This window comes from Lissotriton vulgaris, chromosome 11, assembly GCF_964263255.1.
Source record: "Lissotriton vulgaris chromosome 11, aLisVul1.2, whole genome shotgun sequence".
NCBI classification, from domain to species: domain Eukaryota; kingdom Metazoa; phylum Chordata; class Amphibia; order Caudata; family Salamandridae; genus Lissotriton; species Lissotriton vulgaris.
In genome coordinates this window covers 100,959,273-100,985,110 of record NC_141699.1, presented here as the reverse complement: position 1 = coordinate 100,985,110, position 25,838 = coordinate 100,959,273, and the positions used below count along the sequence as shown (strand labels likewise).

Genomic DNA, 25,838 nt, shown 5'->3' with positions numbered 1-25,838 from the left:
ATGTGAACTGTCATTTACATGCGAGAGAGATGGCTAGTAGTTGACAAGAGCGATGACAAGGGCGATGGGTGGTGCAAGCTGCAGTGGCCTCCTGGTCAGAGCCCTGGCACTTAGGGGCAGATTTACAAGCCCCGTGCGCCACTTTTGCGTCACTTTTAACATGGGAAAAGTGACGCAAAAGTGGCACAAGGGACTTGTAAATCTGCCCCTTAATATTTTACAAATTAAGCACTGGCGCATGCTTAATCTCGTCGTACTTCTGGCCCATTAGTCTCATCATTTCAGAACTGAAGCATTTTCAATATTTGTACAACAAAGCCATAGTTGTTAATGATTTGTCGTATGTAACTAAGAACAATTGACAAAGCCAATAGTCCTGGCTTATTGTAGGTATAATGTTATTTGATGTATTGTTTTTGGATGCATGCCGGAAACAAAAAAATAAAAGGCGACACACTAGCTATACACAGATTTTTAATTCATGAGGTTTTAAGCCACGCCCTTAATTACATGAGCCACACCCTTTGAGAGACCTCCCAGTTTTTTCATCCTCGCAAAGCCCCGGGTATGGATGTTTGTGAGCAGCCTCCTCACCCCAACTGAAGCTTTCACCTCCCTTAAAGTTGGCGCCACGACTACCATTGCTGGGCATGCGCATGCGCTCCGCTGCTGTAAGGATTCTATGCGCAGAGCCTCGTTTCGCTTCCTGGTTACCGACCGGACTGTACCATTTTTGTGGACAGAAGGGTGTGATCCCAAGCAGGTTGTGCGCGCGGTGGAATGGAATCCTCAGCGGACCGTGATGGGCCGGTGTAGCGGAGAGGGTCCAGGGTTGTAAGCTTTGACTCTCCCCGCCTCTGGTGTGCGGTGGGCGCACCGGGCTGCCATGGCAACGGACAGCCACAAAGAAAGGTTCAGCAGGGAGACTGGCGCAGGTAGCCGGATAAAAGAGAGCGCGAGGGGGGCGGAAGAGGGGAAGCAACGACCGAAAAGTGAGACACGAGCAGGAAAAGAGACTGAGACAAGAGAAATACATGCTAGCCGAGGGAAAGAGCTAGAAAAGGGGCACGGGCGGGAGAAGAAGACTGGTCAATGAAAGAACAGGGAGTGGAGCGCAAGAAGACCACCACAACAGAGGCCCTGGGGGAGAGAGTGATGGAGACCCTCAAGAGAGGGTGAGGCGAGATGGACATACTGAGTAGGGGGCGGTAGGAGAGAGACAGGCAGGAGGGGACCGGCCGAGAAGTGAGAGTGGCTGGCAGGAGGTGCCTAGAGAAGAGAGACAGGCTTACTAAAGGCAAGCGAGAGACAGGCTTACTAAAGGCAAGGGAGAGACAGGCTTACTAAAGGCAAGAGAGAGAGACAGGCTTACTAAAGGTAAGGGAGAGACAGGCTTACTAAAGGCAAGGGAGAGACAGGCTTACTAAAGGCAAGGGAGAGACGGGCTTACTAAAGGCAAGGGGCATCCGAGGTAAGAGAGGCGGGGGAGAAGGAGACAGCCTGACTAGCGAGTTTGAGAGAAGAGAAAGGTTGTGAAGGGGGCTGGCCGGATATGCCAGCAGGTTAGAGACGGACTGGGAAGGACTGGGTTACTAAGTACTGACTGATATGAGAGTCGGCAGTCGGCAGTCGAGTAGGCAGAAGATGCCCGAAGAGGGACATGGGGAGAAGGGCATACTGGCAAGAAAGTTGCAGAGAGTTTAGAGAAGGGACAGAAGAGAGACTTGCGGAGTGGGGTAAAACTGGAAAGAAAGTTGCAGGAGAAAAACACGGTTATTCGACGCAGACCGGCAGGAGATGCTGGTAAGGGAAAAAGACTGGCAGGGGAGTTTGAGAGGGGAGAGGCAAGTTGAGTAGGCAGAGGCTGCCAGAACAGAAAAGTGACTGGTTGAATACAGATTGAGTAGAGAGTGACTGACCGCAAATGCTGAGCGGTGAGAGATTGACCTATTAGGGAGTGGCTGGCAGGAGTGTCCAAAAATGTTAGAGGTCGAGTACTGAGAGTCTGAGAGAAGCGATCTATGCTGAGGAGAGTGGAACTGGCAAGATAGTTAACGAGATCAGACAGATTGAGTGGGGATAAACCGTCCGATGCTAAGAAGAGACGCAGGCTGAGTAGATGGAGAATTGTCTCTTTTGCTTTTTCGCCCTAAGTGCGCCAGGTATGCCCAGACTTGGCCCTGGGCTCACTGAGCCACTGGAATCAAGCTGTCCTAGCTGAAGAGGGGTGAAACCCCGAAACCGGTCCTAGGATGCTTGTTCCGGTCCAGGGAGGACCTGGCTTGGCAGTTCGGGCTGGACTGTTCCCATGAGGCACAGGGTCAAGACTGATTTGCATATGGCCAGGTCTAAACTGGGGTGGCATGGTGAGCAAAAGAATGATGGATTTAACTTAGATCTCTTGACTGTAGGTCAATGTTTTGATTTGTTCTGCATTCCGTCCATCAATTGTGTGTCTTTTGCTTTCTCGCCCTAAATGCGCCAGGTATGCCCAGACGTGGGTCCTGGGCTCACTGTGCCACTGGAATCAAGCCATCCTGGCTGAAGAGGGGTAAAACCCCAAAACTGGTCCTAGGATGCTTGTTTCCGGTCCACGGAGGACCTGGCTTTGCAGTTCGGGCTGGACTGTTACCATGAGGCACAGGGTCAAGACTGATTTGCATATGGCCAGGTCTAAACTGGGGTGGCATGGTGAGCAAAAGAATGATGGATTTAACTCAGATCTCTTGGCTGGAGGTTGCTGGGAGAAGAGAGACAGGCTGAGCAGGGTGAGATTAGTAGGAGAGGCTGAAATTAGAGACAGGTAGAGTACGAAGAGTGAGTTTGTGATAAGCAACATGGTGAATATAAAGCGAGTGGCATTGGATGCTGAGAGAAGAAAGGCAGAATGAGCAGGGGAGACTGGCAGGAGGACTGTAGGAAGAGAGATAAGCGAAGGAGGAAGATGTATAGAAGAGATGCTGAGAAGAATGAGTAATGATTGACTAGGGCCCTTCCGACGTCTAGCGAGGCTATGATCTCTCCCGCACGTAGGGCCATAGCCAGAGCAAATGTGTTTTGACAACGTTATAGATTTTTGTACAACAGCCATTTCTTAAATGACTTGTGGTATGAAAGCAAAGGCGCCCTGATGTGAGTGTCTTGCTTTGTGCATTTCACCATGTCTTAGTCTGGGCAGAAAATCTTCAGGAAGGATGCACAACCGGCAAAACCCTTGTTATCACACAATGCCAACAGGACCTTTTAAGCAGATTCCTCCCTGACCCGGAACACACACAACCCAAGACCGTTGTCGCTCTGACCCGGGCCCTTCAGCTGCACAGGATACACATCTGGACATACTTATCTTGGGTTACTTGGGTTACTTGTGTTCTGAGCAGTGCTTTAAATGGAAAAAAATAAGTGCAGATACTCACCATATTGAGATGTGGATTAGTGGGTGGGGCTTGGGCGGAGCTACGGGAAGTGCTAAGGGACCTGACCAGGGACACCCATTTAATTTGATTGAGATTTAATTGGTGTGCAAAACTAGTAACCCACATGCCTATGTACATAAAATACAAATCTGCAATCAGCATTTTGTGTTTTGTAGCAAGCACATGAACCCTCTGTGCTAACTTATGATGAGTCAAAACTGTTATCAGATAAAGCACAGATCTTTTTGGCAAGTACTTTTGTTGGCGTTTGAAAAACGGAACATGTGCAGGTAACCTAATTATTGATATTGCGGGCAAGCTTAAAATGTCCCAATGACGTCAACACTTCACCTGGCCTCCCAGCGAGGCCTGGCAGAGAGGCAAGTTGAAACAAATTTGCTTCTGCACTGGGCTAGCCCCTTAGGGCTGACGTGGGAATGGCCCAAAAGGTAGAGCCAAACCTAGGCTCTCCGAAGGCCTCTGAATAGTACCTTCACTCTCCCGCCTACCACGGGATAAATGTTAAGCACCTGCCTGGGAGGGAGCATGGGAAAAACGCAACATTTAGGCTACAGAGCAGTCCTAGGGTCACAACACCTAGCCTGGCCTCCCTGTGTGGTTTCTCAGCCTCCTCACACTCTCTTCTCCCCCGCCTGCCACGGCCTCAGGAGTGCTTGGCAGAGGAGTACTACAAAGACACTGCTTTTGTGTTTAGCTGTTTCACCTACCGAACCCTGAGTCCCGCAGGGGCCGAATTTCGAATGGCCTAATGACCAGAGGAACACCTGCCCCGCCCAACCACATCTATCAAGGCACTGTGTGACGGAATGGCAGGAAGGAATGCAGAATAGCATTGCTTGTGAGGTCTGGGCTAAGGTGAAGACGGCCCAAAACTACAGTCACAAAACTGGCCTCTCACTTGCATTGGTCCCGACCTCTAAACACAGCGTTTTGTGCTGCGGCCCACCTACATATTCCATAGTGGCCTAGTCAGGTGGCCATAGTGGGGGCTGGTTGGTCAGTAGGATATTGTGAGTGGTTGTCCTCCATGAAACCAGCCTACAGGTGACACTCAGGCAGGGCCCATGCGCTTTGCCAATCCATCCCTGGCTGCTTCCTACATTACTAACCTTGATTCCTATCGGCTGTGCTACAGTTTCACTATCCGCACCTTTCTCCTCAATCTGACTTCAAACGGGTGCAGCCGTAATCTGCTATGCCAGCAGGAATCCTTTATTAGATTTCCCACAGTGACAACATGCCTTTTAGCAGGCCCTGCTCGTGCACCTACAGTGCTATTGACTCCACAGAGCCTGTGTGCCAAATATCACAGTGTGACTTGGGCCCTTTCTCAAACTTCCTGCCAGCTCTAAATAAATGCATATGTGCCGCCCAGAGTTAGGACACTGACGGCAGATTATCTCTCGATTATTAGAGTGCTTCACCACAATGGACTGTCTTCTCAGGTCTGTCGCGCTTCTTTTTGTACATGCCAAATTTCACTGAGCTTGGCATGCTACCCCATGAGTACTGGTACTCTCTTTGGACACTGAGAAGTTCTGGTACTCAAGAACATAAAATGTAGAAGTGCCGGTAGTTAGTACCAGTGAGATCCAGCCCATTTAACCACATGGCTGCTGGGCGTTTTCCCCCCCTGTGCTGGAAAATGCCATTTTAGTGGCACCATGACGAGCTCAGCTCGTCATCAGCACACGACACCTTTTGGTGATGACGAGCTGAGCTCGTCATCAGCATCGAAAGGGTTAAAGCACTGTTTCTGAGAGGGTCTGTCTTGGGAGTAGATATCACAAAAGAACTGGGTCAGGCGTGCACCATCCTGAATCACAATAGTCAAACTAAGGGATCTAATGATCACCATAAAGCATTATATTTTGTAACAATAAAGCTTTACATTCCTATTGCGGGATGGCGTTTCCTTCACAAGAGTTTCCTGGTATTGGATACGGCTACCTGGAACTTTAACGGAACCCCGACAACATTAATTTGAGTGATTTACATACTTCGCCACTCTGCATTTCAGTGGACTTTCTGCATATATTAATAGGAATAGGACGATCCTTACTTTTCCGTCATCAGCTTGTCTTCACACCAGATATTACCTATCTCCAGCCTTGAGAAAGTTATGGTACTCATTTAGTACTTACGAAACACGTGTCGGCTGTTTCCATTGTGATGATTTGAAGAATAAAATGAAATGAAGATTCTCAGATTCTGAAGGATATCGACTGATTTTTTCTGTCTTGTACTATTTATTGTTACAAAATATAATGCTTTATGGTGATTATTAGATCCCTTAGTTTGACTATTGTGATTCAGGATGGTGCACGCCTGACCCAGTTCTTTTGTGATATTTACATGCTGAGTTCTCTTCTCAACATCTTCCCAAACATCCCCTGCCCGCTTCCGAACTGGCCCCCATGCATGGGCTCCCAGCCTCAGTCCAAACCCCAAATAAAGAGCCTGGGCATCTGGCTTGATGCCAATCTCAATTTCAACTACCAAGCAACGATCGTATCTGCCACCTGTTTTGGCATGATGCGTATGCTCAGGAAAGTACTACCACTTCTCCCCCCACAAGCCCGCAGGATCATGGTGCAAGCTATCATCCTGTCCCGTCTAGACTACGGGAATGCGTTGTACCTAGGGGCCCCGGCGACTACAACAAAGAAGCTCCAGGTCACGCAAAACGCAGCAGCCCGCCTCCTGCTGGGTCTTAACAGGCGGGATTCCGGCACTGCTGCCTTAAAAAGACTCCACTGGCTACCCATCAAGGCCAGAACACTGTTTAAATCAATGTGCTTTATGCACAGGGCTATGTGGAAGGAGGCGCCAGCAATGATCTGCTCGCTGGCCACTCCATATCTCCCCCGCAGGTCGCTGCGCTCTAGCACAGCCTTTCTGGCCACTGAGAACAAGGTAAAACGTGCCAGATGGGGAGGCCGCTCCTTTTCCTGGAATGCGGCCAAGGCCTGGAACTCTCTGCCAGTCTCCCTGCGCGGTGAGCCTAATCTCCTAAAATTCCGTAAGGAACTAAAAACCCTCCTTTTTATGTAAATCATATCACCCTCACTTGCCCCCAGTCACACTCAGCGCTACGAGGCCTCCGGGTAGTCTGCGCTCAATAAAACCCACTTAATAATAATAATAACATTTGGTCCCCCCTGGTAGTGAGTGATGTGGGTTTTTGTTGCACTCCGCTAGTATCATTAGACTAGTTCAATACTTGTGGTCCTTTAATTGTCTTTAACTATACAGGTTTCTGTGATAGTGCGGATATTCCTCTTAGAGGGACACCACTACCTCCTTTCTCTTTTTCTCTTTGTCTTGGGAGTAGAGCCTGGACTGTACCTATTGAAGCGGGACCAAGACTGTTCTGTATATGGCTAGGTCTAATCTGAGGTGGCATGGTGAACTAAATAACTATGGGTTGTAATGCTACCCTAATTGATTGCCAGTGGTTAGACAAATTGCAAGCATTCTTCTCATCACTTTGTGTGTGTTGATGTTCATTATTTCTGAGCCTGCTACACGTATTGGTCTCCTTGTTTATGGAACACCTGGGCTCTAACTATTAACTTCCAGTTTTTCTTTGCACAGCGTTAATATTATTCAAATTACATCTGGAAGATGTGCATAATTATGTAAAGTGGCTAAATACAGAAATAGCAGTACATGCTTCACAGCTCTAGCACAGTCCCCCATTGTTTTTTTTTACAGCAGCACCTATAAAAACTTTCTTTTTTTCCTGAAATTATGCATCCCTTCTTGCACAGGTATTCAGCCACTTCATAGGCTTCGCTGTTTCTAAAGACACCTCCCTGTGGCTCATTGCTTATGAGCACCACACCTATATATGGGCCACTGCTTATGATCCTAAACACCTGCACAGGACGCATTGCTTATGACTACATCCCTGCACAGGGCTCGCTGCATATGTTCAGAACACCTGCAGAGGGCCCACTGCTTCTGACCACTTCACCGAACTTTTGCGCACGACCACTTTAAACACTGTTTAGAACCACAGCAAAGGCACATGGTTTACTGCTTTGTATCACTTCATTGACAGACGGCTCATTACTTAGTACCACAGGGCCAGTGGGGGGGATAAATGCTTAGGACCATAAGATCCACTGTTTCTGGCCATACAGTACCTGCATATACTGCTTTTTAATTAATTTTCTATCTGCATTTTTTTTGCACTACCTTCCAACATACTTCTCCATCTCTCTTTACAGGACAGTGATAGATTATCCAGCAGTTCAAAAGAATCTATAATTAATGACTTCAATACACTGAATATTTGCTGCACTGCTGTTGGTCAAGGAGGAGGTGCCTTCAAAAGTTGGCGTGCCCTGGTTTGGTGTAAAATGTGGGAAACTGGTCGTTAAGGCAAGCACATATATTTTTTGAGTGCTTCTCCTTTCTTCTCGTTAGTTGCTGTGGGTGTAACAAACTGGTGCCACTAAGGAAGCTTGCCACTGAGCCTTTTCTGCAGACGTTTACATACACGGTAGACCCAGGAATGTGCAGTGCCAGCCTCCCTCCTTTGGGCAGTCAGCCCCAGTGGCCACGAGTGCTGAGATTGGACAGTGTCCCCCACTCTGGTTCGTCTCAGCCACAGCGGGTACTGCTGCCACCTTGGGATCAGGTGTTGCCGCCCAGTGATGGGGATACCAACAAGAAGATGGGCATTTTGGAGAAGAGATTTCAGTTCCTGCAGCAGCAGCATACTGACACTCTAGGGAAACTGCACCAAGAAATCGAACAGCTGCGAAGGGAGAACAGAGGTGAGTTGTGGGAAGTGTGCTTCACCCACCTGTCAACACAGTATACATCATAGTACTTATGATTATCACATACACATTTATTTGCGATTTTGTATAGTCCAAACCAGAAACAAATGGATGCATAATCGAACTTCACACAAGTAAACAGGTTAAATGTTAAATATTTATTCTCAGTCTTTGTTGCCATTAAATTATGTTTTCATTGTATTTACTAAAATTTGGTTTGTGCTCCAAACATTTATCAATTAAAAAGAATCGGGTCAGCATTATCATTTATTCTTAACATATAAGAGTGTGTGCACCAGGTACGAACCTATGTACATGTGGTTGTTTTGCTTCAGAAGATGGGCTATCTGTAAAGTGTTTCCACAATATGAAGGGTTCAGGTAGTATGATCTTTAGTACCATCCGTTCTTGGTTATTTTTTTAGAAAATGGTGTCTTGTTTGGCGACTGTTGCATAGAATGTTTGTTGTTTTTTGTAGATTCTTTTCAATACTTTGTGGTGTTCTCATGAGAGTTTCACTGTTTTGAAAGAGTGTGCTAAGAATTAACTCTCGCAATAGATAAAAAAACTGCTTACAGTACTCTGTTTCAGTGGCGGCTTGTGACCTTTAAAAGTGGTAAGGCATCAGTGAGGCATCATCCTTGGTGTGAATTCTAGTGAGCTTCTTCTTGAAGGGTTCTCTCACACTTTCTTGCACTAAGGGACTCATTTACAAAGATTTGGCATTGGGCAGTGGCGCAAGTATTTTTTGCTGCGCTGCCCTAAACCAAAAACGAAAGGAATGCACAATATCTACAGAATTTGTTCCCTAGCGCCAACACAGGCACCATCATTCTGCGTTATTGGCAGGATTCCCTTCCTGCACAAAACAATCCATAGAGACGTTGCCCTCTTTGTATCTGTGCTGCAGAATGCATCACACATGGAAAGAGGAAAAAACTGGGAGAAATAAAAACATTTCTTCTAGGCCTGCTCTGGGGAGGCTTAAGGTTTTGGTAGTGCCCCAGGTTTACGTGACTGGGGCACTGTCAAAATCAATGGGTGTTGAGTGGCAACACCCATCGCAATGCCCATGGAGAGATGTGGTGCAGCAGCCAGGGCGGCTGACTCTGGAGTACGGGGCTCATGGTTCGATTCCCGGCGTGGCGGCTTTTCAGCCCCCTGTGTCTCAGATGATGGGTGTATGTAGTAGGGTGTGGGAAGAGCCTTAAACTCTACTCACAACTCTTCCCAAGCCAATGGGCGTAAATAGTAGGTGCTGATAAACACCATCTCCAGTGAGACTCCTTTCTACAGGAACAAGTGTGCATACCAGAGCGTATTCAAACCTCACCCACACCTTCCTATTTTTCACGATCCCGTGGAATCCTTGCGAGATCGTGACAGTTAAAAAAAAAAAAGTATGACCCTTCTACTCCTCACAGTACTTGCCTATTACATGCTTTTTCTCAAGAACAAGGACCACAATCACTCAATCAATCAGGGGTTTATATAGCGCGTTACTCACCCATGAGGGAAGGGGGGGGGTTTCCGGATTAGTCGAAGAACCAGGTCTTGAGGTCCTTCCTGAACATGTGAGGGTCGGGAAGCGTCTGATGTTGACCGGGAGCTCGTTCCAAGTTTTGGCTGCAATGCAGGAGAAAGCTCTCCCACCGGTTCTGTTCCTGCGGGTACGGGGGACCTATGCCAGGGCGAGGTCGGCAGAGCGGAGGTTCGTCTTGGGTATGTGGAAGGATACTCTCTCGTTGAAGTATTTGGATCCAATGTTATTGAGGGATTTGTAGACATGGGTAAGGAGTTTGAAGGTGACCATCTTCTCGACGGGGAGCCAGTAGAGGCCTCGTACGTGTTGGGTCATGTGCTCCGGATGCGGTGTCCCGTGGACGAGTCTGGCTGCGGAGTTCTGCATGGTTTGGAGTTTGTGTAGAAGAGTTTTGTTGATTCCAACGTAGAGGGCGTTACCATTGTCCAGTCTGCTGGTTATGAGTTCGTGGGTGACGGTCCTTCTGCAGTCTGGGGGGATCCATTTGAAGCTCTTGAGGAGGATGCGAATGCAGTTAAGACTAGTGGAGGCGACGGCATTGATCTGGCGGTTCATGAAGAGGGAATAATCAAGGATGATGCAGAGGTTCCAGGCGTGGTCTGTAGGGGTGGGTGGGCTCCTGAGGGCGACAGGTCACCAGGTGTTGTCCCAGACAGAGGTGCAGGGTCTGAGGATGAGGACCTTTGTCTAATCAAAGTTGAGCTTCAGGCAGTGTCTCTCATTTAGGCTGCCACGTTCTTCATTCCTTCCTGGAAGCAGAGTCTGGTGTCTTCGGGGTTCTTCGTGAGGGAGAGGATGAGCTGGGTGTTGTCGGCGTAGGATACGATGCTGACGATGGCGGCGAGGGGTGCCATGTAGATGTGGAAAGGCGTGGGACTGAGTGATGATCCCTGTGGTATTCCACAGTTGATTTCCGTTGGTTTGGAGAGGAAGGGAGGGAGTCGAATCCTCTGGGTTCTGCCGGAGAGGAAGGATTGGATCCAGTCGAGGGCAGCTCCTTGTATTCTGGCGTCGTGAAGTCTGGCTGCGAGCGTGCTATGTGAGATGGTGTTGAAGGCTGCGGAGAGGTCTAGAAGGAGGTCTCCACTATGCATTCCTACTAGTAGAGCGTATTGAGAACTCATCTACTCCTTTTTGCTATTCACAATCCCGCTAGAATCCATTAGGATCGTAACGGCTACATTAACCTACTGAAAAAATACTGTTACCCCTCACTTGTATATACCTGATTTCCTGGTTTCTGTCTTCCTCTCAGATCGGACCGAAGGGCATCACTCTCCAAACCCTTCCACTGCCGCATTTTTAAAGTATGCCTTGAGTGTTGGATTTGCGTCCTGAACCGGAAGTGAAATCCTCTCCTTCCTGGTCACAAGAATCATGGGAGCTGTTGTTTTAGTAATAGGACAGTAGAGATTACGTTTCCACACGTAGCCCGTGTGTTGAAACCCGTAGTCCTTTCGGTCCGATCTGAGAGGAAGACAGACCCCAGGAAATCAGGTACATACAAGTGAGGGGTATCGGTATTTTTTCAGATGGCAAACATAGCCGGTCCTATGGAGGAGATGTTTTGTAGTTATGGGCAAAATGGTTGTCATAAACCAGTGACTTAGAGGCACCTTGCCATTGCCGGTAAACGTTCAGCTTCACAGCCGGTATTTACTTTTAGGCATTCAAAATACATGCCCACTGTAGATATTTGGCAATTTCAGTACCTGGTCTAGCACATACCTCTATCAAATAAGGGGTAATTAGATGAGCACAGTGCGTATGCGTCAAGTGTAACACTTCTTATTGTGAATAGAAATGGGTGTTTACATATAGGAATCACTTGGACTACTAAAATGAAAAGCTACTAATTAGAAGTCAGATTACATGTAATCGATGATACATTAGGATATGCAAGTCCATTTTAAAACAACACCACTTGTAGTACTATTTACTGTGATACTTATGAAAAGTGAGGTCCAGTGCTGTTCATTTTAACTATCGTTTTTTTAATAATAATATCAATATTGTTTATATGCTTAAATTTTTAGATTCTGGAGATCTATCAGTTAAGGACCTCTGGAAGGTGGTGGTACACTAATAGTACCTTAGTGGTGAGATGCATAATTAGAAGCACATTACTGACTATGTTTATCACGTGTGCCGTGAGGTGGAGGACGCAATGGTGTGTGTGTATACACGTATATAATGGCATATATATATATATTCACTTAAAAAACCATAGGTTATAGACCATATATAGTTAGGAATTAGCATTTACAAAACCTTAAAAATTCACTGAAAAAACCATAGGTTAGAGACCATATATAGTTAGCTGGACATTTTATTGACATAAAACCAATGAAATTCCATATATAGTTAGTTGCGCTAACTATATATCGCGCACCCGCAATCCACTGCTGATGATGTCACATATTACATCATTCATGACATGGTCAGTGACATCACTGATGACATCATCCAGTGACTGTGTGTTTCTGTAAAGTTTAAATATGTTTTACATATTGAAGAATGAGTGGATGTATAAGTGTCTGGATGAAGGATTTAGTAGGTGCGTGACTGACTGAGTGAGTGAATAAATGTGTCTTACTGAATGCATGGGTTAGTGACTAAACTGTCTGAAAGTGTGCATCAATATGTCTGTTGTTGTGCAAGCTGCTGCATGTGTTGATCAGTAGCTATATGAGTGGCTATATGGGTTATTGATTGGTTACCCAAGTATTTGTATGGAAGACTGAGTGTGTGTGTGGCTGGCTGGGAGGTGTGTGACTCTCTGCAGATCAATCTGTACTTGTATCAGTAATTGTATAAGAGGGTAAGTATGTGTTAGTATATGTTTGAAAAAGTAAGGTGTTCTGTGTTTAACTGTATAGATGAGGAAATCGAAGTGTGATTGATTCTTTACAGGACTGACTAGGTGTGTGAGTAACTCCTTGGATGAGTGGCAGTGTGTGAGTGTCTGCATAGGTGTATGAGTGCATATGAAAGTGTTTGGAATAATGAGGGACTGTATGTATGAGTGATTGTACGGGTGAATGAGTGAATGTGTCTGTAGACATAGGAATCAGTGAGTGCGTATGTAGTAACTGGTATTGGTGTGTCATGATGTCATCAGTGATGTCATTTGAGATGTCATCAGTGATGTCATCAGTGATGTCACTGACCATGTCATGAATGATGCAATATGTGACATCATCAGCAGTGGATTGCGGGTGCGCGATATATAGTTAGTGCAACTAACTATATATGGAATTTCATTGGTTTTATGTCAATAAAATGTCCAGCTAACATTATATATGGTCTCTAACCTATGGTTTTTTCAGTGAATTTTCAAGGTTTTGTAAATGCAAATTCCTAACTATATATGGTCTATAACCTATGGTTATTTAAGTGAATTTCATTGGTTTTTTAAAAGCTAATATCTATAGCTGTAAAATATATTCTTTATTACGTGATGTATCACGTAGCCACGTGAGACGCCTCATGACGCGTCGCATAACCGTGACGTATCGGCTCTGCAGCGCAAACAAAACCCGTAACGTAAGCGCGCCGGTGCACGCTTACAGATATATATATATTTTTTTACCTTAATTAGACAAAATCCACACGTGCAAAAATCCTAACTATATATACCTACTGGCTGTCGCCAGTAGGTAATATATATATATATATGAAGCATTCTTCGTTCAGGACAGTGTTTATTTAATTAAAAACCCACAGAACCACAACAAATATACAACTCAGCCAACCAAGCACCCCCCACAGTGCAGTGCGCTGTCCATTCAAAGATATGCTACGGTACCCCGCAAGGGGGTAGGAAGCGCTATAGAAATGCTGCAATACACTACAATAAAATGGGTCCTAACAGAGTCTTTATTGTCACTGGGTGCACATTTTTGTCAAACATCTCAAATATGTAAATACGTATTACATATAGACTTCTTGCCGGAAGCAGGTCTGCCCATTCCGCTGCCCATAAAGACACACATGGCTGAAACCATGTGACAACATGCGACAGGTGCACTCCCACCTCACTTTCTAATACTTCCTATTCTGTCACTTAATGCGGCTGCAACACGTGTAAGACTTTTTAAAGCTTCCTGCTGAATACATAGTCCTGTTTCTGTTTTTTCATTTAGATGCAATTTCTCTAGAGTACATACACAAATATTATACACTGGAATATACCGAATGATCAATGTATTAGTTTCTCTATAGGTGGTTATGCATGGTTCATACACCAACCATGTGAGGATGACCATATATTGTTGTCGTGCTACAGATGATATCAAGAGATACAATTAGTTGTAACTAGCGAGTTTAGAAAACATGATTAAAAATATGGACATAAACAGACACTGTGGGACAATAATTGTATAGGATTTTGAAAGTACATTAAATTACACAAAAAAGTGATATTAGAAATTTATTTCTTTTTCTTTTTCAAAAAATGATTTATTCTTTTAATATTTAATGCAATAAAAAGATTTAGTTCGTATGAAACCTCTGTGTTATGTTATCTTTTTTTAGTTCTCACAGTAGGTAATCAAATTCTCATTTCATTTGAATCATATAACCTGTTATACAAACACAATTTATTTTATGTCATAATGTTTGAACATGCAAAACTCGGCCACAAGCTTTAATCAGGAAGCCATGCTGATTTGATCTTAGTGTAACCAAAGCTAGGCTGGATGTGAACTCCCTGGCCGGTAAACAGATACTGGACCATTATTTTCGAGAATGCTCGGGTGGGCAGACAGGATAAAGATAAAGACAGTTTGTCTCAAGTTATGTAGATGCTATGTGTCTTTAATTGGAGATTATAGCTAAGGAGCCCCTTAGCTTTCTCGAACAATTCTGTGTGTCGCACCCTATCCATTGATTGATGCAGCCGCAATATGTAGGTCTGGTACGTTTCCTAAATACGACAGTCTTTAGAGTAGCGTCTTCTTCTTGAATTACAGATGCTCGAAACTTTAAAGACAGAGGGCTCGAAATCGAATTCAATCAAGAGATAGGATACAATTACCTGCCTCACTCTACGAGCGGCAATTCAGCACGGCTAGACCTCCTCATGGCTACACTGACTCCCGGGGCAAACCATGCCGCCCGGGCATGATTTATAGGTTCAGCAGCAAAGCTGCACACCGGTGTGCCCTTGGCTGCGAGGCAGCTGTGATCCTTGGGGTTGGCTCAGGGGTCCGGTCAAACGAACACATTTTTTTAAATGATTCTTCGGTGTGAGCGAGGCGCGCTCATTCCTGCCACAACTTCTTCCTCGCAGCAAGCAGGAAGTCACGCAGCCCTGAAGTCACGTGACGCGCTGCTGTGCAGCGCTCGCACTTCAGACGGCGGCCGTGGTAGTGGCGGCCAGTTGTTGCGGCGGCCTTTATCATTTATATGAGGACACGACACTCACTGACAGTACATAAATGATAAGGGCGCTGCAATGGGGCACTGCCGCGGCCGCCGCCCTCGGAATAGTGCCGCCTGGGGCGGACCGCCCCCACCGCACCCCCCTAGCTACGCCAGTGGGTTTCCCCTCGGCACAGGAGACCGGACGGGCACAGCAAAGGCTTCCCCCAGGCAGGGGGAAGCGGAAACCACGTCCTCCCGGCCACGCCCACAACCAGGCGGCTGCCATTTTAAGGCAGCTCGGGCGGCGGCGGTGATCTCGGGGGGCAAAACGAGGGGTGGGCACCCTCGAAATTAAATTAAATACATTAAAATGAAAGAGAGAAGCCCCCCCCAAAAAAATCGCGAAAAATCGCGGGGTGCGCGCACCGTGCGCGCTTATAGATATATAATTGATTTCTCTTCTAATTTTCTCAGGAACTACTGGAGGGATTTACACTATTTAACAAAAAGCGTGATCTGCGTACCAGACACTACCATTTTGACAAGTTTGGTGTAATTCCCTTCAGTGGTTCAAGCTGTAGCCGTGTCTAAAGGTCCTATGGAAATTAACATGGGGAAAACACGTTTTGGGACCCCCCTTTTTTCTCAGCCCCCACTTGACTAATCCCCCCCAAACTTTCAGGGAAGGAGAGGAGCGGAGCGAGCCATCTTCTTTGAGAAATTTGCAAAGATTCATCAACCAGCGCCAAAGTTATTCCCAATAGAATGTTGGGGATTTCCTATGGAAACTAGGTCCTAACTATATATACCTACTGGCTACCGCCAGTAGGTTATATATATATATATATATATATATATATATATATATATATATATATATATATAATAATGTTTAATGCTAATGTATACTTTTTGCAGATTGTGGACCAAACTGCAGCTGGTACTACTTTGATTGATGCCGTCATAAATAAGTATGGTATTTCTTATTTTTTAATATGATTTTTTCACTTGCATAGCAGAGTGACAAGAAGTGGGTCCTGATGAATGCCATGAACAGACAGGTCATCTAAGGCAGAAATATGTTGACCATACTCTAATAGGGAACATCTACCCCCCTATTCACTAAGCTTTTTTGTCCTAACCATCAGAGATCCCAATAACAGTACATTTTGTCTCCCATAAGCTAGCTTTAATACACTTTTTCACTTTATTTGCACTCTGCCCCTCACTCCATACTTCCATTGGATGATTTACGAACAAAACACCTCACACTCCTTTTCTTACAGGAGAGTTTTAGCCGAGACTGTGAACCTTGTGGTCACAGTGTACAAGAGGTAACCCAATGATGAAGCATGTCACCTTTGGGTAAGTGAGGGTTCTCGTCTTTAAAAGACACATGCCCTATCACTTCTATGCACCAACATCATAGTTAGAAACAGAATACATCCCGATATTTTTTGTCAGTTCAGACACTCTCTTTACAACAGCACGGAGGGCTGGGGAAAATAATGGAACATGGTATGCAAAGGACTGCAAGCTTGAAATGGGATTACTCCCTAAAAGATTCCCTAACATTCAAACGATTACCCCTCAGGGTACCCCGGGCATGAACCTGCCACACTAGAAACAGTGCTCCAATCAATTATGCAACACTGGGAAGAGACTAGGGCAGATGCAGGCAAAGACCGGAACACAGCAAGGAAGGTACAGGGCGTGGTCAGAAAACTGACTAAGACTTGCAGCACTATAGGGGAGCGTCTGACCGAGCTCAAAGCAGGAATTAACAACATGGAATCGGAAGTGGCTGATAAGCTTACACAGAATAAAGCACAAGAAAAGCAAATTGTGGACATTCAATGGAAACTGGAGGAGCATGAAAACAGCCAGTGACGTAACAACCTGAGAGTTTTGGGAATTCCCGAAGGAAGAGAAGGATCAGACATTAGGAGTTAAATGCTAGATCCCTTTCGGCAAGCTTTCCCGGAACTTTCTGACTGGAACTGGCAGTAAGAGGTCCAGCGAGTCCCCAGGACATCTTTCTCCTTAAAACAACCAGTTAGGGAAGGGTTCAAACCAAGGGCAGTCCTGGTCTTTTTGGGGAATTTTCTTTTAAGGCAGGCAGTAGTTGAAAAAGCCAGGAATGTTGGAGATGTCTATTTTTTCACCAGACCTGACTTTTGCTACACTACTGCTGAAAGAAGGAGGCGATTATGCTGTAGGAGAGTAGGGTCTGCAATCCTATGGTCACCCCAGATTTTTGCTTTTTGCTTCACTGGTTTACGACTTTCCCTGGCTGTGGGCCTGCTAATCAGACCCACAGCCTAGCTGTTCCCTCTCTAAATTGACATCCATGTACTTTAGGTGCATTTACCAATTGGTATTGGGTCACTCTTGTAAGTCCTTGTACAGTGTACCATAGGTACCCAGGGCATAAGTGAACTCAAGGCCTACCAGGGGCTGCAGCATATATTATGCCACCCCTGGCCGGCCATCCAAATCTGACACAACTGGCTGATCAATCAGCTGGGGCAAAGTGGTGTAATCACCCTTTGCTTAAGATATAGTATACCTATATCTAAACCTAAAATGGACACATATACTCCAATAAGCCACTCCTATGGCAGGCCTTAACAATCCTGGAGGCAGAGTGCTTGGAATTATGTAAGATAGTGCTCTGGCATGAGCTGAGCCTGTCTGCAGCTTTCGGAACCAAGTCCTGTAGCTTTTTCCATGATAACGCTATACCATATACTCTTACGTGCATTATAACCTCGCGGTTATTGCTAACTTTGGCATAGCATTATCAAAACATGTCGAGTAAGGTGTCATACGAATTGGAATACTACCCCCCTCGCCAGTTCTGGCGACGGGGGTAGCATTCCACCCTTTTAGAGGGACACGACATGTATGTAACTGTGAACCCCGGTTAAAGTTAACTCGAGCCTCAGCATCACAAAATGGATGCTGCCACCACAGATACAAGTCTGACCTCCTGCTGCTGGGAGTCCTTCCAGCGAGGGAGGCTTGGACAAAGGGTTTCCTGCCTTGGGAGGTGCTAGCACCACCCCAGACAGGATTTTGTGTATTGGGTAGGACAGGCCTGAAAGGAATGAGACATGCCTGGGGCACACAAGGTGCCCTGTGCATACACCGGTTCAAACCAGTTGCTGGGGCACTCCAGCCCCAGCTCTGGCGCAAAACTGGACAAAGGATAGCACCCCCCTTCCTGGTCCCACCCATAGGAGGGACCTAGTCATAGTACAGCCCCCTTTAGGAGAATAAAGGTAGGAGCTGGTCCCATTCCAAATTAGATTATCCTGATTTGAAACTCTACAAGAAGAAACTCTGGACTTCGACATTCTGCTCCACAGAAGACTGAAGAAATCTCCCTTGTGGCCAAGGAATGACCACCCTGCACAAGCAGGCACCTTCAAGCGTTCCAGCGGTTCACTTTGTCGTCTTCCCGAGTGGATCCAGACTTCAGAGCCTGACGAGACCCGGACTTCCAGACGTCTCCGACCTCTACTTACATCTGCAGCACAGCTGAGATCCGTGGGTGCGACGAGACACGTGGGACCGGCCATCTTGGAGAAACTGCACTTTGCTTCCAGCACGACTTCAGAGCGAGAAGCTGGAATCTGAGTTTGCAGTAGAAGAGGTGCAAAATTCAATACTGCAGCTTGCCTCAGGGAAAGCAGAGGGCCCTGGTAAAATCCCATTGTAGTTTTATAGAGTCTTTCAAGTTGAATTAGCCCCCTTGTTATTGGATTTATTTTTAGGAGTACAATACACTGGATCCCCACCAGATTCTGGGAAGGGCACTAATATCATCATTTTTCCAAAGAAAGACAAACCTCCTGATAACCCTACCTCATGTCGGCCCATCTCTCTAATAAACACAGATGCAAAAATCTATTCCAAAATGTTGGCAGTGCGTCCCGAGAGGGTCATAGCCAGCCTTGTCACACCATGGCAGCATGGTTTCACACCTGGAAGAGACACAACTGACCATATAAGACGAGCAGTGGCATTGATTGATATTGCCAAAGAAACCAAAAGGAGGCTGGCTATGATCCTCCTGGATGCGGAAACAGCATTTAATAGGGTGGTGTGGGAATATTTATAAGGAAACCCTGGTAGCTAAAGGATTCGGCCTAAGGGCAATAACAGCTGTTAACACAATGTATGCTGATCAATATGCTAGACTTCAGCTAATGGGGCAAGGAATCAGATACTATAATAGTAGCAAGAGGAACAAGGCAAGGGTGTCTGTGCTCCCCGATATTATTTGCCCTTTATATCGACCCTTCAATTAAACAGATTTTAAAGAATCAAGATATCATTCCGGCTCTTACGAGGGGGATTGAAACCAAAGTATTAGCATACGCTGATGATATTGCTGTAATAACACCTAATCCAGAAAAAGCTATAAAAGAAGTAGAATCTATGGCTGCAGCATATGGACGGGAGTCAGGGTATCTGTTGAATAAAACCAAGACACTGATCAAATGCACCGATTACATCGCTTTTCAGGATACTCGGCGAGTATCCACTGCTACATATTTGGAGCAGAAAACTGCTAAAATCCCGGTAAACAGAGGTGTCCGTCAAGGATGTGTCCTGGCGCCGACACTCTTTTCTTTGTTTGTTAACGGGGTTGTCTCTTTCCTATCGGACATCGATGCTGATGCCCCTAGTTTGGCCGGTGTTAAAGTCCCTGCTATGCTTTTTGCGGACGACACGTTACTGGTTTCTAAAACGCCTATGGGGCTCCAAAAGCTTTTGGATCGGTTCTGTGTTTTTTGTAATTCTAGGGGCTTGGTCATTAATACCTCTAAAACCAAGCTCCTTTATTTTAACCCTAGTAGGAAAGCCAATCGTAAGCTCATACTTAATGAGAAGCCACTAGAGCGTGTTAAAACGTTTGACTACCTAGGGATTAGGATATCCGACCAACTGAATTGGAACTCACATATTGAGAAAATGGCCCTAAATCACAAACGTGTCCTGGGTATTATCGGTAGGGAGCACAGAGCCTCATTATCCAGACCCATAGCCCCTACACTGGAGATATATTCGGCAAAAGCTATAAACAGTGCACTCTACGGAGCGGAGCTTTGGGGTTTCAATAATGTTGATTCCCTTGTCATGGCCGAAAATAAGTTCTTTAGGGAGCTTCTGTCTTTACCCAGGGGCACCCCGAACAAACCTCTTCAATATGACCTTGGTCGCAGATCTATTAAAGATCTTATCATCTTGCGACCGCTTCTCTATTGGGCTCGCCTGTGGCGTACACCTGAGCTAGCTAGTTACGCAGACGGCCTTAGAGAAGTTATGAATATGCAGGGGTCGCATAAAATTGTTTGGCTAACAAAGGTTAAGAAGTTGTTAACGGCTATTGGCTTTAATGTTGCGTGGGAGACCGGTGTATCGGTTTTTAAACTGGATGTAAAGTGAGCCTATTGGTTGTGGGTTGATGCCAAAGAATCCAGAGCTGCTAACTTGGGCAGACTCTCAGTCGAGTTTCGTCTGCACAAGACAGTACACTCTCTTGAACCATATATGGATTTCATTAGAAAACCCAAAGACAGGGCTTTATACATCCAGTTTAGATTGGGAACCTTACCGGTACGGGAACGCTCTTCCAAGTGGAAACCCCCCCAATCAAACACCTCCCAACTGCCCGTCTTGTAATGATGCACTTGAAACCATTCTGCACCTTTTTTTTGTGTGTAGCGCCTACAATAAACCAAGATCAAAATGGCTAAAACCTGTCTGTCGGCAGCTCGAGACTAGGAGCCATGTCTCTGCTCTAAGAATCCTTCAGACAGATCCTAGTACTACACTGGTTTGAGGGGTAGCTAAATTTCTTAGCTGGGCATGGGTGATCAGACTTAAAAATCTAAGATACATTTTATAAGGCTATTGTCTTTTTAAATTACGATCAAAGCTGTAAAATGGTTTAATGATTTTTTTATTTCTGTCTTTTTAATTATTTATGAAGTGTTCTTAAAAAACATGTACTGTATTTTAACTGTTTTGTGCTTTTTAAGATATTTTTTATATTGAAATAAAGCTGTGTTGTTGGCTACATATTTGGGGGTTAGGATCAATCCAACTGTAGAAACAATTACCCAAATTAATTTTGACCCGATGATTAGCAAAATTGCATCTGATCTGAGGCGAATGAACTTATTACATCTGACAATCATTGGGAGGATTAAATGTCCTTAAGATGGTAATGTTACCTAAGATTTTATACTTGTCGATAATGAAGACACTGGACTATTTTTTGTAATTTTATCTGGCAGTATGGCAAGATAAGGAGATCCCTGAAATTTCTCACCATGCCTCAAATCAGAGGTGGATGGGCTGCCCCTAATCTTACTTTTTACTGCTGGGCTACACTAATGCAACAAATGAACAGACTTCTCTTTGAAAATGGCTCTAGAGAGTGGTCTGATGGGACTGAGGACCTCCAAACAATATATGAATTGGCACTTGGAGAGAGGGCAAGAGCTCTGTTGCTTCGCCAGCTAGAACCCAGGTATTTTAAGGAGGTGCAATTTAAAATCATCATTAATGTCTGTAAGACTTCGGGAAAAATTCAAAAACTCATGAGAATATAAAAAATGCTCTAGGTATATACCACTCTGGCCGTTGCCTCTTTTCCCCCCAGCCTTCTACGACACAATGGGGAAACAATGGGAACAGCTCGGTTTGAGGATAGTTGGAGAGATCCACGCAAAAGAGCAATTATACCCCTTTTCTGAACTACAGAGCGATTATGATATTTCTCACAGGCATTATTTTAAATATCTTCAAATAAAAGTTTTTTTTAGCAAACGCAGACAAGGGATATCCATGGCAAAGATCCCGTTGTTTGAAGCACTGGGCAGAGTCGATTGTAAGATAAAGTATCTATATGGTATCATGATGGATAAAGTACCTGATAATATTGAGAGAACTGAGACAAAGTGGGCTAGCAAACTGGAGAATGAAGATATCGATATAAATATGTCACTAGAACTGGCAAAAAAAAACTATCCTGTCAGCCAATCTGAAGGTGCAACACTTTAAGACGGTTTTTCATTCATACTTCACTCCAGCTAAATGATTTAATTGGAAAAAAAGGGAGGAAGATAAGTGTCCCAGATGTGGGATTGCCCCGGCCGAAGTGGTGCACTTGGTTTTTGGCTGTGTTAAGCTATCATTGCTAAAAAGGGATATGGAGAAATTTTGGGAGAAGATACTTGGTAGGAGGGTCAACCTTACCCCTTCGCGAATGCTGTTAGTACACGACAACAGTTCAGGGCTGAATTACAGCCAGACCTGTTTTGTATTTATTTCAAACACGGTTGTCAGACTACTGATAGCAACTAGATATAAAGACCTTGATCCCCCAACGTCTCATGTCTGGTTGGCCCGTCTGATTGCCATCTATAGTCTAGAGCAAACGTTATATGAATGTAAGGGTTGCCATGCTAGGAAATGGGGGGGAAACGTATGGCTCCCAATATCAAAATGGCTAGAAGGGGAAGATAATATTGGAGTTTGATTGTAAGAAAGAGGAAGACGATTATACTCAACTGCCATAATAACTTATTCTGTATATAGGAAAGGCAATTGCTTTTACCCCTGAATTGTTATAGATGCAACCCCTAAATGTGTAAAATGTCAATCATGGTATTATTGGTATCTTTCTACAATGTATTATGTATGATCCATTTTGTATGTATTTGTGCAATTCCTCTATACACACTTAAAAAAAAATCAAAGGCTGCTTTATGCTTTGTCTCCATCCTTCCCCAGATACAGGTAATACGCTTCCACTGTCTAAAGCTGAAGCTGTATCAATTCTTCATCTTGTAGGGGACATCCAAAATCGACTGGCCCTAGGGCTCAGATTTTTACCAAACGCAGAGTCCTGCTACTGCTCGTGCAACATACATACCATACGCTCGGGCACTCGACATGTGCACTAAATGTCAGTACAAGGTCTGGGGTTCACATGCAATATGGGACATTGCATAGGAGGTGTCACTAGACAGTGCACACCTTTGACACAAAGTAAAAAGGTCTGGTTGTACTAAAGGTTCACAAAACTGTATGCTGCCAACTCTGATTGATATGGTTGTACCAGACCACTGTGCCTGCTATGAGGACATCTTTTGGATTTCCAACCAGGTCACAGACTAGGTTCTAGATCTCGCTTTACCTGTTGCCAACAAAGGGATTCTTTTTAGATGCACAATTGAAGATCAAGTAAGGGCTTATCACATGGATAAACCATTCAGTATCACCACAGAACTGAGTGTGAGAACTGTTCTCATGGGGAGTGGTAATTGTTCATTCAGTTCTTCTTGTACAGCTGCATCAAAAGTATGAATGCATACATGCGGTAGGTTCTTACATAGCAATGCCATGAAGCCCATTGAGAGACGTTACTCATTCAGTAGATTCTTCTATAGAATTATTGTGGGGTCTAAGTGAATTTAGAGATACTGAAAACCAGGTGGCCATTATCCCAGAGTTTCTGCAACGTTGGGACAGCAGCTTTGCTGCACTGCGGTTTGAGTTCCTGATTTTAAGGTCCTGGGTAGTGAAGTGGGCAACAGCTCCGCGTTGGTCAAGGTTTTCCTTTCTGGCCATCAGCTGTTAGTACGGTGAGCATAGACAGAGACATTGGAAGTGGAGCAGGGTCCCAATCTGCTCAAGTAGGTACTATTCCCATGTCATTCATTTTTAGGGCAAGCTGGTGTAGCAGCGCAGCTGCATCCAGCGAAGCATCTTTTGTTGTCCACTTCCTGGGAATGTGAGACAGGGGATCTGCACGCGCAAGCCCTCGGCGCTTTCACCTCCTGGGCACGCACGCCCAGCCCGGCGCCGTGCACATCTCCTATCACACACACTCCCGAGCAGGGACAGGCTGACAACTTCCAGCCTGCTAACTTTCTGCTGCTCCGGCGGGGCCTGCGGTGGGCTGTGGGAACGGCGGCTGTGGTGCACAGGCGGGGCACGACGGCGGCGGCGTAGGATTCGTAGCCCCTGCCCTTCGGCCGCCTCCGGAGCTCCGCCCTGCTAGCGCGCCATTGGCTGAACGCCCCTCAGCGCTGGCTCGTCCCCAGAGCTCCCTGCTAGTTAAGTTTGGAATGCCAGCTCTCAGTGCGGGCACCAGTGTGAGGGTCCTATTGGTTGAGAATACATTGAGAGGCGCAGGAGACATTGCCTTTCTTGTGCTATTTGAGGTTGCCTTGCAGGGTGATGGTACCATTCCTCTGCGGCGGATACTGGCTGGATCGGATGACCTGGCGGCTCTCCCTGTGATTGGTGTAGCTGGACTGAGCTTAACGCCGTGCTGAGACTCGGACGCTTGGCTGGAAATTTACACGAGTGGTGACTCTCAAGCAGAGCCAGTAAGGGGAGAGTGGACAGAACACAAACCAAGTTGTCCTTTGACCCTAAACGATCCAAGTCTGGTGAAACCGCTGTCGGGGAGGACGTCGGGGACCAGGAGCAAGTCACAGATGACCAACAAGACATTTGCGGCCTATTTTTGGCAATTGAGAAGAACCTCCAGGGTGGTATATCCTCCCTAGGCACCAAGCTAGATTCCCTAACTTATAGAATGGATAGCATGGCTGAAAGATTGTAAATAAAATTGTAAAAATTGATACTTGTATAGCGCACTACTCACCCGCAAGGGTCTCAAGGCGCTTGTACGAATACCGCTGTGGAACCCATCCTGGCTTTCCCTGTGAGGCGTCCACTCCTGGGCACCCCCAAGGTGGAGGCCAGGCATCCTTAGCGTTGCGGGGGCCGTTGTGGAGATTAAGCAAGCTATTGCCCAGAGTCCCAGCAACCCGCAAGGGTAGCCTGGAAACACTGGAGCTGGATTTCTTGGCTGGAGAAAAGACAGTCTCTCTCAGTGCGTCTGCTGGAGGGTCGGCTTCCTTCGGCACTTGCTGCTGCAGGCGGGGGCAAGTAGATAGTCGATCTGCTCCAAACCACTGTGTGTTTGTCTGGGCAAATGTAGGCATATTTATAATTTGAAGGTGCCAAGTTTGACGTATGATTGGACTTAATAACGTCATTGAAGACTCAGTTCTTTGAAAACTCCATGATTTCCTAGATAAATTAGTATTCAGGCAAGGGGATGTCCCTAGCTGCTGAAGGTGGGTTTCTCTAAGAAATCGTTGTTGATTCTCGGAACTTAGTGGAAGTAGCCATGCCGCATTTGGGCTGCATAGGCTCAGTCTAAATATGGTAATGATTTCTATGCCTATATAAGGATCGGGTAATTTATACCTATATAAGGGCATGAATCGGGAAAATTAAACTAGGGTCCTAGAATCATTTACAACAGATGAACTGATACTTTCTCTTTTTTTCTATTATTGTGATGTGGGATTATGGCCATGGTGAATGTGATAGATATTACTGGGATCATGTCAATGTCTGCCTTTCGTTGTCCTGCCTGGATTATTAATTCTGTACAAAACTTCAATAAACATATTAAAAAAAAGAACGATGGGTTGGAATGCTACCCTGAGTGATTGCAAGGGGTTAGACAAATTGCAAGCATTCCATTCATCACCTTTTGTATGAGTGACAAAAGCTGTTTATGGCAACACTCCTGCTTTTATGGTGCATACATTTCCTTGGCATCGCTCTTTCGGGTATCTGTATATTTTTTGT

At 45.5% G+C, this 25,838-nt stretch overlaps 1 protein-coding gene across 2 annotated transcripts in view; it reads left to right on the top strand.

The window, feature by feature from the left end:
* Positions 1 to 735: 735 nt before the first annotated feature.
* LOC147679042 (coiled-coil domain-containing protein 74A-like) overlaps positions 736 to 25,838 on the top strand; it is a 147,957-nt gene continuing 122,854 nt past the window's right edge. The window contains exons 1-2 of one of the 2 annotated variants that reach the window (XM_086942781.1): positions 736 to 935; positions 7,673 to 8,224. In XM_086942781.1, the coding sequence (XP_086798907.1) occupies positions 7,960 to 8,224 (265 nt within the window). In that variant the 5' untranslated portion in view covers positions 736 to 935; positions 7,673 to 7,959. Of the gene's footprint in view, positions 936 to 1,670; positions 1,804 to 7,672; positions 8,225 to 25,838 lie in introns of those variants that run through there. The other variant, XM_086942782.1, reaches the window with a different exon arrangement.